This window comes from Centroberyx affinis, unplaced genomic scaffold (assembly GCF_046629955.1).
Source record: "Centroberyx affinis isolate AG114_WGS23_722 - 3 ecotype Tasmania unplaced genomic scaffold, CSIRO-AGI_Caff_v1 ptg009177l_1, whole genome shotgun sequence".
Lineage (NCBI taxonomy): Eukaryota > Metazoa > Chordata > Actinopteri > Beryciformes > Berycidae > Centroberyx > Centroberyx affinis.
The window spans coordinates 1-13221 of NW_027284448.1; the positions used below are offsets into that span (position 1 = coordinate 1).

The window sequence follows — 13221 nt, forward strand, 5'->3', positions numbered from 1 at the left end:
GTTACTTTGAGTCAGATCCTGGTTCTTTTTTTTTGTTTGTTTGTTTTACTTTATCTAACCAGGAAGTCTCATTGGAATTAAAAACCTGTGATGATTTTCAAACGGATCTGTGATTGGCTACTTTGAATCAGATCCTGGTTCTGATTGGAGAGTTTGAATCAGACCTTTGAATGGATGAATGGCTATTTTAAAAACAGCCAATCACAGACAAACTGACCAGCTTTACTTCCTGATTTGAAGATCAGTTCTCCATTGTCTCTCTCCTTCTCCAGTCTTTAATGTTGTGTATTTGACCGCTTGGAATTATGGGAATAACAAATAGTGACTTCTTCTAATGTTGCATTTATTGTGTGGATTTATAATCAATCCAATAGATCAGTACATCAATCAAATGCAGCTGCTGAGAGGAATTTAAATGAGTATTTTCTTACTGTCTTTTCTTCATTCAGTCTCACTTTTCCATTCAGTTTCCTCTCACATCGTTTCATTTCCCCGTTTCCCAGAGGAGTCTCTCTTGATTGGTTCCCGTCTGTTTCGGGAACGCGTCCGGGGGGGCGTGGCTTCTGTCACGGAGCGCGCTCTGTGGCTGCGGCTCGGCCCACCGGGGTCCAACAGTGAGCCGCTCCCTGATTAACCAATTAGCTGATGAAGAGACGCTCGTTAAGAGCCGCCCGCCGAACAATTAGTCGACCGTCAGTTCGTTAGGCAGCCTCACACTCGTTTGCCTGGCTAATTAGTACACGCTCCCTACGGCTCTGTCAGTAGAAGTAAACCACACACACACACACACACACATGCACACACACACTAGTACATACACACACACACCAAGCATCTCAATCAAAACAAGATGAGCAGTTTTGGCCTGCAGCTCAATAAATTAATGAGAAAATTAATGAAAATAAAAATTAAACAAGCCAAATATTTAACTGAAGTCTTTCAGTAACATCGTTAAAACAAAATCATTGTTACAAGTGTATGAAATTTTTGACATAAGTTTCACACAGTAACACACACACTTTCATTGCATATAATTCTACAGCAAATCTACAGTTTAATCTGCGTAAATTCACTCCAGTCTCAGCTAAATGTCTAAAATATTTAAGTTTTATAAAGGTCATCAGTGGTTACGTCTTTCCTTTTGTGGATTTTATGCATTTATGCAGGTTTTAGCTTGAAGACGATGCATTTATGAGGTTTATCCACAGGGGTTTGAAATATAATTTTGAAATCCAGTATGTAATACTTCAACTGAAGTTAAAACTTGAAAATCCCTACAGCTGGAGTTATGAGGTTTGAAGCGATATGAAGAAAATAAGACTTCTGTCATTTGAAAATTGAGTCTGACAAAATGATTAAAACTCTTATGATTAAAACTGTTCATTATTCATGTTATATAGATATTATAGATCTGATTGAATATGATAGAAGTTAATAGCTACCTAAAGACCATTATCTACAAAGTAGTAACATTGCAGAAGTTCATCATCTCTATATTTTTAAGTATAGGGAAATGAACATATTTTTTATTCAAAGTGGATGTGAAATGTTTTGATCCAAGTCTTCATCTGTTGGTGTTGTTTTTAATAATAGAGTCACACTGCTGCAGCACAGTGAACCTGTTCGGGGCGATCCCTTAACAGTTGCTGTGTGTGTGTGTGTGTGTGTGTGTGTGTGTGTGTGTGAGAGAGAGAGAGAGAGAGAAACAGAGCTAATTGGAAGCTCGTTAAGCAGCTCGACTGCCTGCATCGAGGGAGGAGTTTGATGACTCAATCATTAATTAACTTAAAGTTTCCTCCTCTCCTCTCCTCTCCTCTCCTCCTCCTCTCCTCTCCTCTCCTCCTCCTCCTCCTCCTCCTCCTCCTCCTCCTCTCCTCTCCTCTGCTCTTCCTCTTCTCCTCCTCTCCTCTCCTCTCCTCTCCTCCTCTTCTCTCCTCTCCTCTCCTCTCCTTTCCTTCTTCTCATCCTCTCCTCACATCTCTCCTCCTGTCTTCTTCTCTCTCCTCCTCTCCTTTCCTCTTCTCTCTTCTTGGTCTCTTTTTGACTTCTTTCCGCTCTACTCTCCTCTCCTAACCTCTACTCTCCTCTTCTATCCTCTCCCTTCTTCTCCTCTCCTCTCCTCTCCTCCTTTCCCCCTCTCTTCTTCTCTCTCCTCCTCTCCTTTCCTCTTCTCTCTTCTTGGTCTCTTTTTGACTTCTTTCCGCTCTACTCACCTCTCCTAACCTCTCCTCTCCTCTCCTCTCCTCTTCTATCCTCTTCTATCATTTTTCTTTCCTGTCTTTTCCTCTCCTCCTGTCCTTTCCTTTCCTTCTTCTCATCCTCTCCTCTCCTCTCCTCCTCCCCTCTCCACTTCTTCTTCTCCCCTCTTTAAAGGATGCTGAACTCAAACATCACTAATCATTCTTCCCCTCCCTTCCAGGAGCCAACCCCTCGGCCAGTAAAGGCTCCCTGGTGGCGGTGACGTTCGGGTCCCGTCGGGGGGGCCCGTGGGCGGGGCGTGTGGTGGAGCACCAGGGCGCCTCGGTGGTCGTGGGCGTCACCCCGACACCCGACGCCATCGTGGGGAAGTTCCGCACCTACGTGGCGGTGGTCGCGGCGCGCGGCATGCAGCGCACCCGGAGGGACCAGAGCACCGACGTCTACGTCCTGTTCAACGCCTGGTGCCCCGGTCAGTCTGCCGCCACGCCGCCTGGCCGAGAGGCGGTTCAGTGGAGAGTTTTAGTGTCCCTCGGTCTAAATACTGTCTCAGATGAGTTCGTTACTGTTCGTTTCAAATGAGAGTTTCAACATCCCATGATGTTTAAGAAAATTGAATTAGTATTGGTTTCAATGGAGAGTTTTAGTGTCCCGTGGTCTAAATGATGTCTCAGAGAATTTGATATTGATATTAGTATTGGTTTGGATTTAGATTTCAGTGTCCTGTGATGTTTTAAAAATTTAATTAGTATTGTTTAAATGGAGAGTTTTAGTGTCCCTCGGTCTAAATACTGTCTCAGATGAGTTCATTAATGTTCGTTTCAAATGAGAGTTTTGGCATCCCATGATGTTTAAGAAAATTTAATTAGTATTGGTTTCAATGGAGAGTTTTAGTGTCCCGTGGTCTAAATGATGTCTCAGAGAATTTCATTGATATTAGTATTGGTTTGGATTTAGAGTTTCAGTGTCCTGTGATGTTGTAAAAATATAATTAGTATTGTTTCAATGGAGAGTTTTAGTGTCCCTCGATCTAAATACTGTCTTAGATAAGTTCATTACTATTCAAATGAGAGTTTTGGCATCCCATGATGTTTAAGAAAATTTAATTCGTATTTGTTTCAATGGAGAGTTTTAGTGTCCCATGGTATGATGTCTCAGAGAATTTCATTGATATTAGTATTGGTTTGGATTTAGAGTTTCAGTGTCCTGTGGTGTTTTAAAAATATAATTAGTATTGTTTAAATGGAGAGTTTTAGTGTCCCTCGGTCTAAATACTGGCTCAGTTAAGTTCATTACTATTTGTTTCAAATGAGAGTTTTGGCATCCCATGATGTTTAAGAAAATGTATGTAGTATTGGTTTCAATGGAGAGTTTTAGTGTCCCATGGTCTAAATAATGTCCCAGAGAATTTCATTCATATTAATATGAAGAGAGTTTGACAGTTTGTGTCCCATGATGTTTTCAGTGGAGAGTTTTAGTGTGTCATAGTGTTTCAGTAAAAATTCCGATAATTTTTGTTTCACCAGACCTTTAGTGTCCCATGGTCTAAACACTGTTTCAGAGAATTTCATCAATATTAGTATTGGATTCAATGGAGTGTAGATGCAAGAGAGTCTCAGAGAATTTCATTAGTATTGGTTTCAATTGAGAGTTTTAGTGTCCCATGGTCTAAATGATGTCTCAGTGAATTTCATTGATATTAGTATTGGTTTGGATTCAGCGTTTCAGTGTCCTGTGATGTTTTAAAAATGTAATTCGTATTGGTTTCAATGGAGAGTTTTAGTGTCCCGTGGTCTAAATGATGTCTCAGAGAATTTGATATTGATATTAGTATTGGTTTGGATTTAGATTTCAGTGTCCTATGATGTTTTAAAAATTTTATTAGTATTGTTTCAATGGAGAGTTTTAGTGTCCCTCGATCTAAATACTGTCTTAGATAAGTTCATTACTATTCAAATGAGAGTTTTGGCATCCCATGATGTTTAAGAAAATTTAATTCGTATTTGTTTCAATGGAGAGTTTTAGTGTCCCATGGTATGATGTCTCAGAGAATTTCATTGATATTAGTATTGGTTTGGATTTAGAGTTTCAGTGTCCTGTGGTGTTTTAAAAATATAATTAGTATTGTTTCAATGGAGAGTTTTAGTGTCCCGTGGTCTAAATGATGTCTCAGAGAATTTGATATTGATATTAGTATTGGTTTGGATTTAGAGTTTCAGTGTCCTGTGATGTTTTAAAAATATAATTAGTATTGTTTCAATGGAGAGTTTTAGTGTCCCTCGATCTAAATACTGTCTTAGATAAGTTCATTACTATTCAAATGAGAGTTTTGGCATCCCATGATGTTTAAGAAAATTTAATTCGTATTTGTTTCAATGGAGAGTTTTAGTGTCCCATGGTATGATGTCTCAGAGAATTTCATTGATATTAGTATTGGTTTGGATTTAGAGTTTCAGTGTCCTGTGGTGTTTTAAAAATATAATTAGTATTGTTTAAATGGAGAGTTTTAGTGTCCCTCGGTCTAAATACTGGCTCAGTTAAGTTCATTACTATTTGTTTCAAATGAGAGTTTTGGCATCCCATGATGTTTAAGAAAATGTATGTAGTATTGGTTTCAATGGAGAGTTTTAGTGTCCCATGGTCTAAATAATGTCCCAGAGAATTTCATTCATATTAATATGAAGAGAGTTTGACAGTTTGTGTCCCATGATGTTTTCAGTGGAGAGTTTTAGTGTGTCATAGTGTTTCAGTAAAAATTCCGATAATTTTTGTTTCACCAGACCTTTAGTGTCCCATGGTCTAAACACTGTTTCAGAGAATTTCATCAATATTAGTATTGGATTCAATGGAGTGTAGATGCAAGAGAGTCTCAGAGAATTTCATTAGTATTGGTTTCAATTGAGAGTTTTAGTGTCCCATGGTCTAAATGATGTCTCAGTGAATTTCATTGATATTAGTATTGGTTTGGATTCAGCGTTTCAGTGTCCTGTGATGTTTTAAAAATGTAATTCGTATTGGTTTCAATGGAGAGTTTTAGTGTCCCGTGGTCTAAATGATGTCTCAGAGAATTTGATATTGATATTAGTATTGGTGTGGATTTAGATTTCAGTGTCCTATGATGTTTTAAAAATTTTATTAGTATTGTTTCAATGGAGAGTTTTAGTGTCCCTCGATCTAAATACTGTCTTAGATAAGTTCATTACTATTCAAATGAGAGTTTTGGCATCCCATGATGTTTAAGAAAATTTAATTCGTATTTGTTTCAATGGAGAGTTTTAGTGTCCCATGGTATGATGTCTCAGAGAATTTCATTGATATTAGTATTGGTTTGGATTTAGAGTTTCAGTGTCCTGTGGTGTTTTAAAAATATAATTAGTATTGTTTAAATGGAGAGTTTTAGTGTCCCTCGGTCTAAATACTGGCTCAGTTAAGTTCATTACTATTTGTTTCAAATGAGAGTTTTGGCATCCCATGATGTTTAAGAAAATGTATGTAGTATTGGTTTCAATGGAGAGTTTTAGTGTCCCATGGTCTAAATAATGTCCCAGAGAATTTCATTCATATTAATATGAAGAGAGTTTGACAGTTTGTGTCCCATGATGTTTTCAGTGGAGAGTTTTAGTGTGTCATAGTGTTTCAGTAAAAATTCCGATAATTTTTGTTTCACCAGACCTTTAGTGTCCCATGGTCTAAACACTGTTTCAGAGAATTTCATCAATATTAGTATTGGATTCAATGGAGTGTAGATGCAAGAGAGTCTCAGAGAATTTCATTAGTATTGGTTTCAATTGAGAGTTTTAGTGTCCCATGGTCTAAATGATGTCTCAGTGAATTTCATTGATATTAGTATTGGTTTGGATTCAGCGTTTCAGTGTCCTGTGATGTTTTAAAAATGTAATTAGTATTGGTTTCAATGGAGAGTTTTAGTGTCCCGTGGTCTAAATGATGTCTCAGAGAATTTGATATTGATATTAGTATTGGTTTGGATTTAGATTTCAGTGTCCTGTGATGTTTTAAAAATATAATTAGTATTGTTTCAATGGAGAGTTTTAGTGTCCCTCGATCTAAATACTGTCTTAGATAAGTTCATTACTATTCAAATGAGAGTTTTGGCATCCCATGATGTTTAAGAAAATTTAATTCGTATTTGTTTCAATGGAGAGTTTTAGTGTCCCATGGTATGATGTCTCAGAGAATTTCATTGATATTAGTATTGGTTTGGATTTAGAGTTTCAGTGTCCTGTGGTGTTTTAAAAATATAATTAGTATTGTTTAAATGGAGAGTTTTAGTGTCCCTCGGTCTAAATACTGGCTCAGTTAAGTTCATTACTATTTGTTTCAAATGAGAGTTTTGGCATCCCATGATGTTTAAGAAAATGTATGTAGTATTGGTTTCAATGGAGAGTTTTAGTGTCCCATGGTCTAAATAATGTCCCAGAGAATTTCATTCATATTAATATGAAGAGAGTTTGACAGTTTGTGTCCCATGATGTTTTCAGTGGAGAGTTTTAGTGTGTCATAGTGTTTCAGTAAAAATTCCGATAATTTTTGTTTCAGCAGACCTTTAGTGTCCCATGGTCTAAACACTGTTTCAGAGAATTTCATCAATATTAGTATTGGATTCAATGGAGTGTAGATGCAAGAGAGTCTCAGAGAATTTCATTAGTATTGGTTTTAAAGGAGCATTTTAGTGTCATGCTGTGTTGCTGATTATTACATTAGTATTGAAATACTCCCCCCCCCCCGTCTCTTATTCCCCCCCACCCCCCACCCCCACCCCCCAGAGGACGCTGTGTTTGTTCCTGACGAGGTGGAGAGGAGAGAGTACATCCTCAACGACTACGGTGTCATCTACCAGGGTGAAGCCACGGCCCTGTCCCACCGCAGCTGGATGTATGGACAGGTACACACACACACACACACACACACACACACCTAAAATGTATACACTAATATGCATGCATACATACGCACACACACACACATATACACATTCATTCACAGAAATGTATACATAACACATGCACACACATACACACATTCACACAAACATGCATACACAAACACAAATAAGTGCATACATATAGTCCACACACATAAACATATTCTCTCGCTCTGTCTCTCTCTCTCTCCCCTCTCTCTCTCTCTCTCTCTCTCTCTCTCTCTCTCTCTCTCTCTCTCTCTCTCTCTCTCTCTCCAGTTTGAGAGAGGGATCCTGGATGCCTGTATTTACATCCTGGATGCGTCTCGGATGCCGATCTACAACCGAGGAAACATCATCCAGCTGGTCAGGAAGGGATCTGCCATGGTGAGGCTGCAGGACCAATAAACTATAATCTGCAGTTCAGTACCAACTCCATCCATTATTTTAACTCTTCATGTATCTGCTGTAGCTCTGTTCACACAAGACTAAGATCACCTCATCCAGTGATTTGTAATAATTGCGGCATAATTTGTAATTTACACATAAAACTGCAGGATTTTGATGAATAATCATACTGCGATTATTTAGCTGAAAATTGCAATTGTGATATAAATTACAATACAGTATACAGACACACTTTACAGTAAATGTTCATCTTTTTTTATGACTTAAATTTTATTGAATTTTAAATTTTCAGTAATACAAAACTATATAATAGAAAACCCAATAACAGTACAATCCTTGAACAATACCAGTAAATGTTCATCTTAATGTTAGGTGTAGGGGAACCTATGAAGACTCTGAACTATAACCTACTTGTCTAAAATGTGTTTAAATATATGATATTAGAGGCTTACCTTTTCACTGTAGGAGTTTTAAGACAGGTGAAGGGCCGTCTTAAAGTTAAGAAAAAAATCAAGAACAAATCTGAGTACTTTCATTTCAAGAATACCATTTATTCCTAAGTTTTTTCTTAGGAAGAAACATAAGACAAAAGTTAAGAAAATATATAAGAACTGTTTTTGAGAATAGCATTTTTTCCTATTTTTTTTCCTTAAGATTAAAGTTAAGAAAAACAATGGCACTTGAGAAGATTTTTGTTCTTAAGGGGGTTTTGTGAATCCGGCCCCAGGTCTGTGAAACCCGTCCCTGATGGAATAACGCTTTAAAAACAACCCTTAACCTTTGACCCCCCGAACCCCCCCCCCCCCTCAGCTGAACTCCCAGGACGATAACGGCGTGCTGGTGGGGAACTGGAGCGATGACTTCTCCATGGGCACCGCCCCCACGCTGTGGACCGGCAGCGTGAAGATCCTGCTGCAGTACGCCAACAGCGGCGTGCCGGTCTGCTTCGCCCAGTGCTGGGTGTTCGCCGGGGTCCTCAACACCTGTAAGAGAAAACCTCCTCACTCCAGCTGTGATGAAATCCATCACAGTCCATGTTCCTGCTGAAGGATCACAGGCTGCTCTGTGGGCCGAGGGAATCCTACACCCCTTTAGTTCAGGGGTTCCCAACCTCTTTCCTTCAGGGAGCCCTATTCTATAAACAGACGACCCCTGACGAAGTGACATATTTTATGGATATTTCATATTATATTCAATGCATAACAATAACAGCACAGAACAGCTGATAACTGTACAATTAACCCAAATAGTGAACGCAATAACTGCAGGAAGTTTGTGTAAAACGAGCAATTTGGATGAATATTGAGCAGATTATGTGAATATTGCATCAGAGATTAGTTTTCCTGATACTTTTAGGAACGTTTTATACAATTCTCTGTATTATTTATTTTTAACTATCATACATACTTATTATGCTTATTTCGGACAAATTTCAGTGTTTTCTTCTCCCTGACGCTCTTTGGTTGTTTTAACTGTGAACTTTTCTAATGCAGGACGAGGCTGTTTAGCAGAGAGTGAATATAGCTTGTGTTCATGTTTCAAAAACATCTAAACTTTAAAAATAACAACTAAATTTAGTTCTTTTTTTCACATAAATGAATGAAACGCTGAGATATACTGTATATATATTTTTTTTAAGTTTTCTTACACCCCTTAAAACCAAGAAGGCCTTGCGACCCCCCGTGAAGCTTTGGCGACTCGTAGTGGGGGTTGGGACCCCCAGGTTGGGAACCAGTGCTTTAGTTTATGAAGTCTTTTCACAGGACAGCAACAATCTAATCTAATCTGATTTTGTATATACAGTAACAGATCTGAAGTCAGCAATTGGCACTGTGAATTTAAAACAACAATTCAGCAGAAAATATAATTTTTTTTACCTCTTTTTCTCCCTTAATTTCTCCCTTAACATGATCTCAAACACACAATCATAAACCTACTTTTACCACCAACACACAATGCACACCTGCCCTCCCAACTTTCTCCACACACACACACTCACACACACACACACACACACACACACACACACACACACAGTCCTGCGGTGTCTTGGGATCCCGTCGAGGGTGATCTCCAACTTCAGCTCAGCTCATGACAACACAGGAAACCTGAAGACCGACCTGATCTTCAAACCTGACGGCAGTCCGGACAAACGCCACACCAGGGACTCCATCTGGTTGGTCCAAACGCCTGTCAATCATGTCTGTTGCTAGGATACCCTATCATCTGGTGTCAGTTATGTCTGTTATTAGGAGACCAGGTCAGAAACTGGCCCATCAGCCTGTCAGTCACATCTGTTGCTAGGAGACCAGGTCAGAAACTGGCCAATCAGCCTGTCAGTCAGTCTGTCAGTCATGTCTGTTGCTAGGAGACGAGCTCAGTAACTCTATATGCTTTGTCAGTCATGTCTGTTACTAGGAAACCAGGATAGAGTTTTAGTTTCCGGAGAGTTCTTAGGTGCCTTGGTGCCTTGCTGAAGGGCAACACCCACCCACCCCAACGACCAGGTGGGGGGGAGGTGCTTCACTTGTCAGTCATATCTGTTGCTGGGAGACCTGACCAGGGGCTCCATCTGATTGGTCCATTCAGCCATCAGCCATACATAGATTCATTTTCTTTCCATAGCACCTTTTGAAATTTACAAAAACCAATTCGTAGAACAAAAAGAAAACAAAGGTATAATAGTAACAGGGATCTCTCTCTCTCTCTCTCTCTCTCTCTCTCTCTCTCTCTCTCTCTCTCTCTCTCTCTCTCTGTAGGAACTACCACTGCTGGAACGAGGTGTTCATGACGAGGCCTGACCTGCCGGCCGGTCTGGGAGGATGGCAGGTGGTGGACTCAACGCCGCAGGAGACCAGCGATGGTAGGATGGATGGATGGATGGATGGATGGATGGATGGATAGATAGATGGATAGATGAATGGATAGATGAATGGATAGATGAATGGATAGATGATGAATTTGTTTGTTTTGTTTTCAGGACATTTCCGCTGCGGCCCGGCTTCGGTCGCCGGCATCAAGGAGGGTCTGCTCTGTCACCCGTTCGACTCCGGCTTCTGCTTCGCCGAGGTAAGGAAGGAGGCGTCTGAACCAGGAAGCTGTTGTGCAAACACCATAATACTGTGTACGTACTTGATGGAAATTTCGTAATTGTGACACTATAAATCCCCGTAGGGAAGTAGTCTTTTCTTATTTTCATTAAGTCAATACACAGTATCATTGTGTAGTTACAGTTACTCCATAGGTTAACACACAGGCTGATACTCAAGTGAAGAGTTACTGGGATAAGGCATGTAACAGCAAGTTGATCAACTTTGTTGCCATCAACAAAGGTGCGACCAATATGGGTTAAATATTGATATTTTTAGATTGACAGCACCAACAGTCACTTTTTGCTAATTTTCACTGTCTTTAAATTTGACCTATTTCATTTACGTTTTCAGTGTTTCCTCCAGAGTTTTCTGCTCATCAGGGTGGAAAAGTCTCTGAAACAGCATTCAGACCATCATGGGACACTAAAACTCTCCACTGAAACACAGAGTTTTTTAGGTTAAGGCAGGGAGACAAAATGAGTAACAGCTGTCTCATCACACAGGTTTTGGTCATGCTTACAGCCTGTCACTGCCACCAAAATGCAGCGGTAGAAGAAGTACTGTGATCTTTGACTTAAGTAAAAGTAGAAATACCACAGTGTAAAAATACTCTGTTACAAGTAAAAGTCCTGCATTCAAAATGTTACTTAAGTCAAAATACAAAAGTATTAGCGTCATAATATACTTAAAGTAGCAAAAGTAAAAGTAGTCATTATGCAGAATGGCCCATTTCAGAATCATCATGTTATTGGATTATAATTATTGATGCATTAATGTGTTCATCACTTTAATGTTGCAGCTGGTAAAGGTGGAGCTCATTTTAATTACTTTATATACTGCTGGGTAGCTTAACCTATAAAAATATATCATAATTTATTAGTTGATTCATAATTTGTATTAATAATCTAAATCTGCAAAGTAACTAATAACTAAAGCTGTCAAATAAAGGTAGTGGAGTAAAAAGTACAATATTTCCCTCTGAAATGTAGTGGAGTAGAAGTATAAAGTAGCATAAAATGGAAATACTCAAGTAAAGTACAAGTACCTCTAAATTGTACTTAAGTACAGTACTTGAGTAAATGTACTTAGTTACTTTCCACCACTGCCAAAATGTCCAAAGATCTGGTTTCCAAGTAGATTTCTGTCATTTTTTCTCCTTTATAATGCTGAAAACTACAAGATGAAATTTGGACTCACTCCAAAGTGTGAGTGTGTATTTTTTTCAGTATGAGCAGCTTCAGTGGGAATCGAACCCCTAACCCATCTCCCCCCTCCATTTGTCCCTCTCTCCCCTCTTTCCCTTGCTCTCTCTCCTCCTTCTTCCCTCATCCCTTTACCCCCCCCCCCCCCCCCAGGTGAACAGTGATGTGGTGTTTCACAAGCGGGATCGCTACGGGACTCTGACTCCGTTCAGGGTGGACCGGACCCACGTTGGACAGATGGTGTGCACCAAGGCTGTAGGCAGCGACACACCAGCAAACATCACACAAACCTACAAGCACTTTGAAGGTAACTCACACACACACACACACACACACACACACCTCGAGGTACCCTAAAGGTAGCTGATATTACAGCGACACACAGACATACAGAAAGACTCACATACGTGTCTTTATATGTCAGAAAGGAAAAGTCTTTTATTTTTACCCAGATTTTGCAGCCAAAAGAAAGTGAAAAAGTGATTAAATGGTTTTTCACTTCTTTTCCCTCAATGCAACAAAGACAAGACAACAGTAAACATGTCTCTCTCCCTCCCTCCCTCCCTCTCTCTCTCTGTCTGTCTCTCTCTGTCTCTCTCCTTCTCTTTCTCTCCCTCTCTCTCTCTCCCCCCCTCTCTCTCTCCCCCCCCTCTCTCTCTCTCTCTCTCTCTCTTTCTCCCTCTCCCTCTCTCTCTCCCTCTCTCTCTCTCTCTCTCTCCACCCCCTCTCTCTCTCTCTCTCCACCCCCTCTCTCCCCCCCCCCTCTCTCTCTCTTTCTCCCTCTCCCTCTCTCTCTCCCTCTCTCTCTCTCTCTCCCCCCTCTCTCTTTCTCCCTCTCTCTTTCTCCCTCTCCCTCTCCCTCTCTCTCTCCCCTCTCTCTCCCTCTCTCTCTCTCTCTCTCTCCACCCCCCTCTATCTCTCTCTCTCTCTCTCTCTCTCTCTCTCTCCACCCCCCCTCTATCTCTCTCTCTCTCTCTCTCTCTCTCTCTCTCCGCCCCCCCTCTATCTCTCTCCACCCCCTCTCTCTCTCTCTCTCTCTCTCTCTCCACCCCCCCTCTATCTCTCTCTCTCTCTCTCTCTCTCTCTCTCTCTCTCCGCCCCCCCTCTATCTCTCTCCACCCCCTCTATCTCTCTCTATCTCTCTCTCTCTCTCTCTCTCTCTCTCTCTCTCTCTCTCTCTCTCTCCGCCCCCCCCTCTATCTCTCTCCACCCCCCCCTCTATCTCTCTCTCTCTCTCTCTCTCTCTCTCTCCCCCCCCCCCTCTCTCTCTCTCTCCAGGCAGTCCTCAGGACAGGCAGACTATGGACAGAGCAGAGGAGTATGGTTGTCTCAGAGATCACTCTGAGCTGCCTGACTCCCAGCTGTCCGTCATCATGAACACCGACAAGGTGACGCCTCCATC

At 40.6% G+C, this 13221-nt stretch overlaps 1 protein-coding gene across 1 annotated transcript; it reads left to right on the forward strand.

Moving 5' to 3' along the window:
* Positions 1-503: 503 nt before the first annotated feature.
* Positions 504-13207, forward strand: LOC139640360 (coagulation factor XIII A chain-like; the record flags this gene model as incomplete). Its single annotated transcript, XM_071514554.1, has 10 exons — positions 504-614; positions 2420-2668; positions 6981-7099; positions 7397-7504; positions 8336-8510; positions 9563-9701; positions 10285-10388; positions 10506-10594; positions 11973-12126; positions 13098-13207. Coding segments are annotated over 10 exons (1358 nt in total), but the record flags the coding sequence as incomplete, so codon positions are not given.
* Positions 13208-13221: the final 14 nt, after the last annotated feature.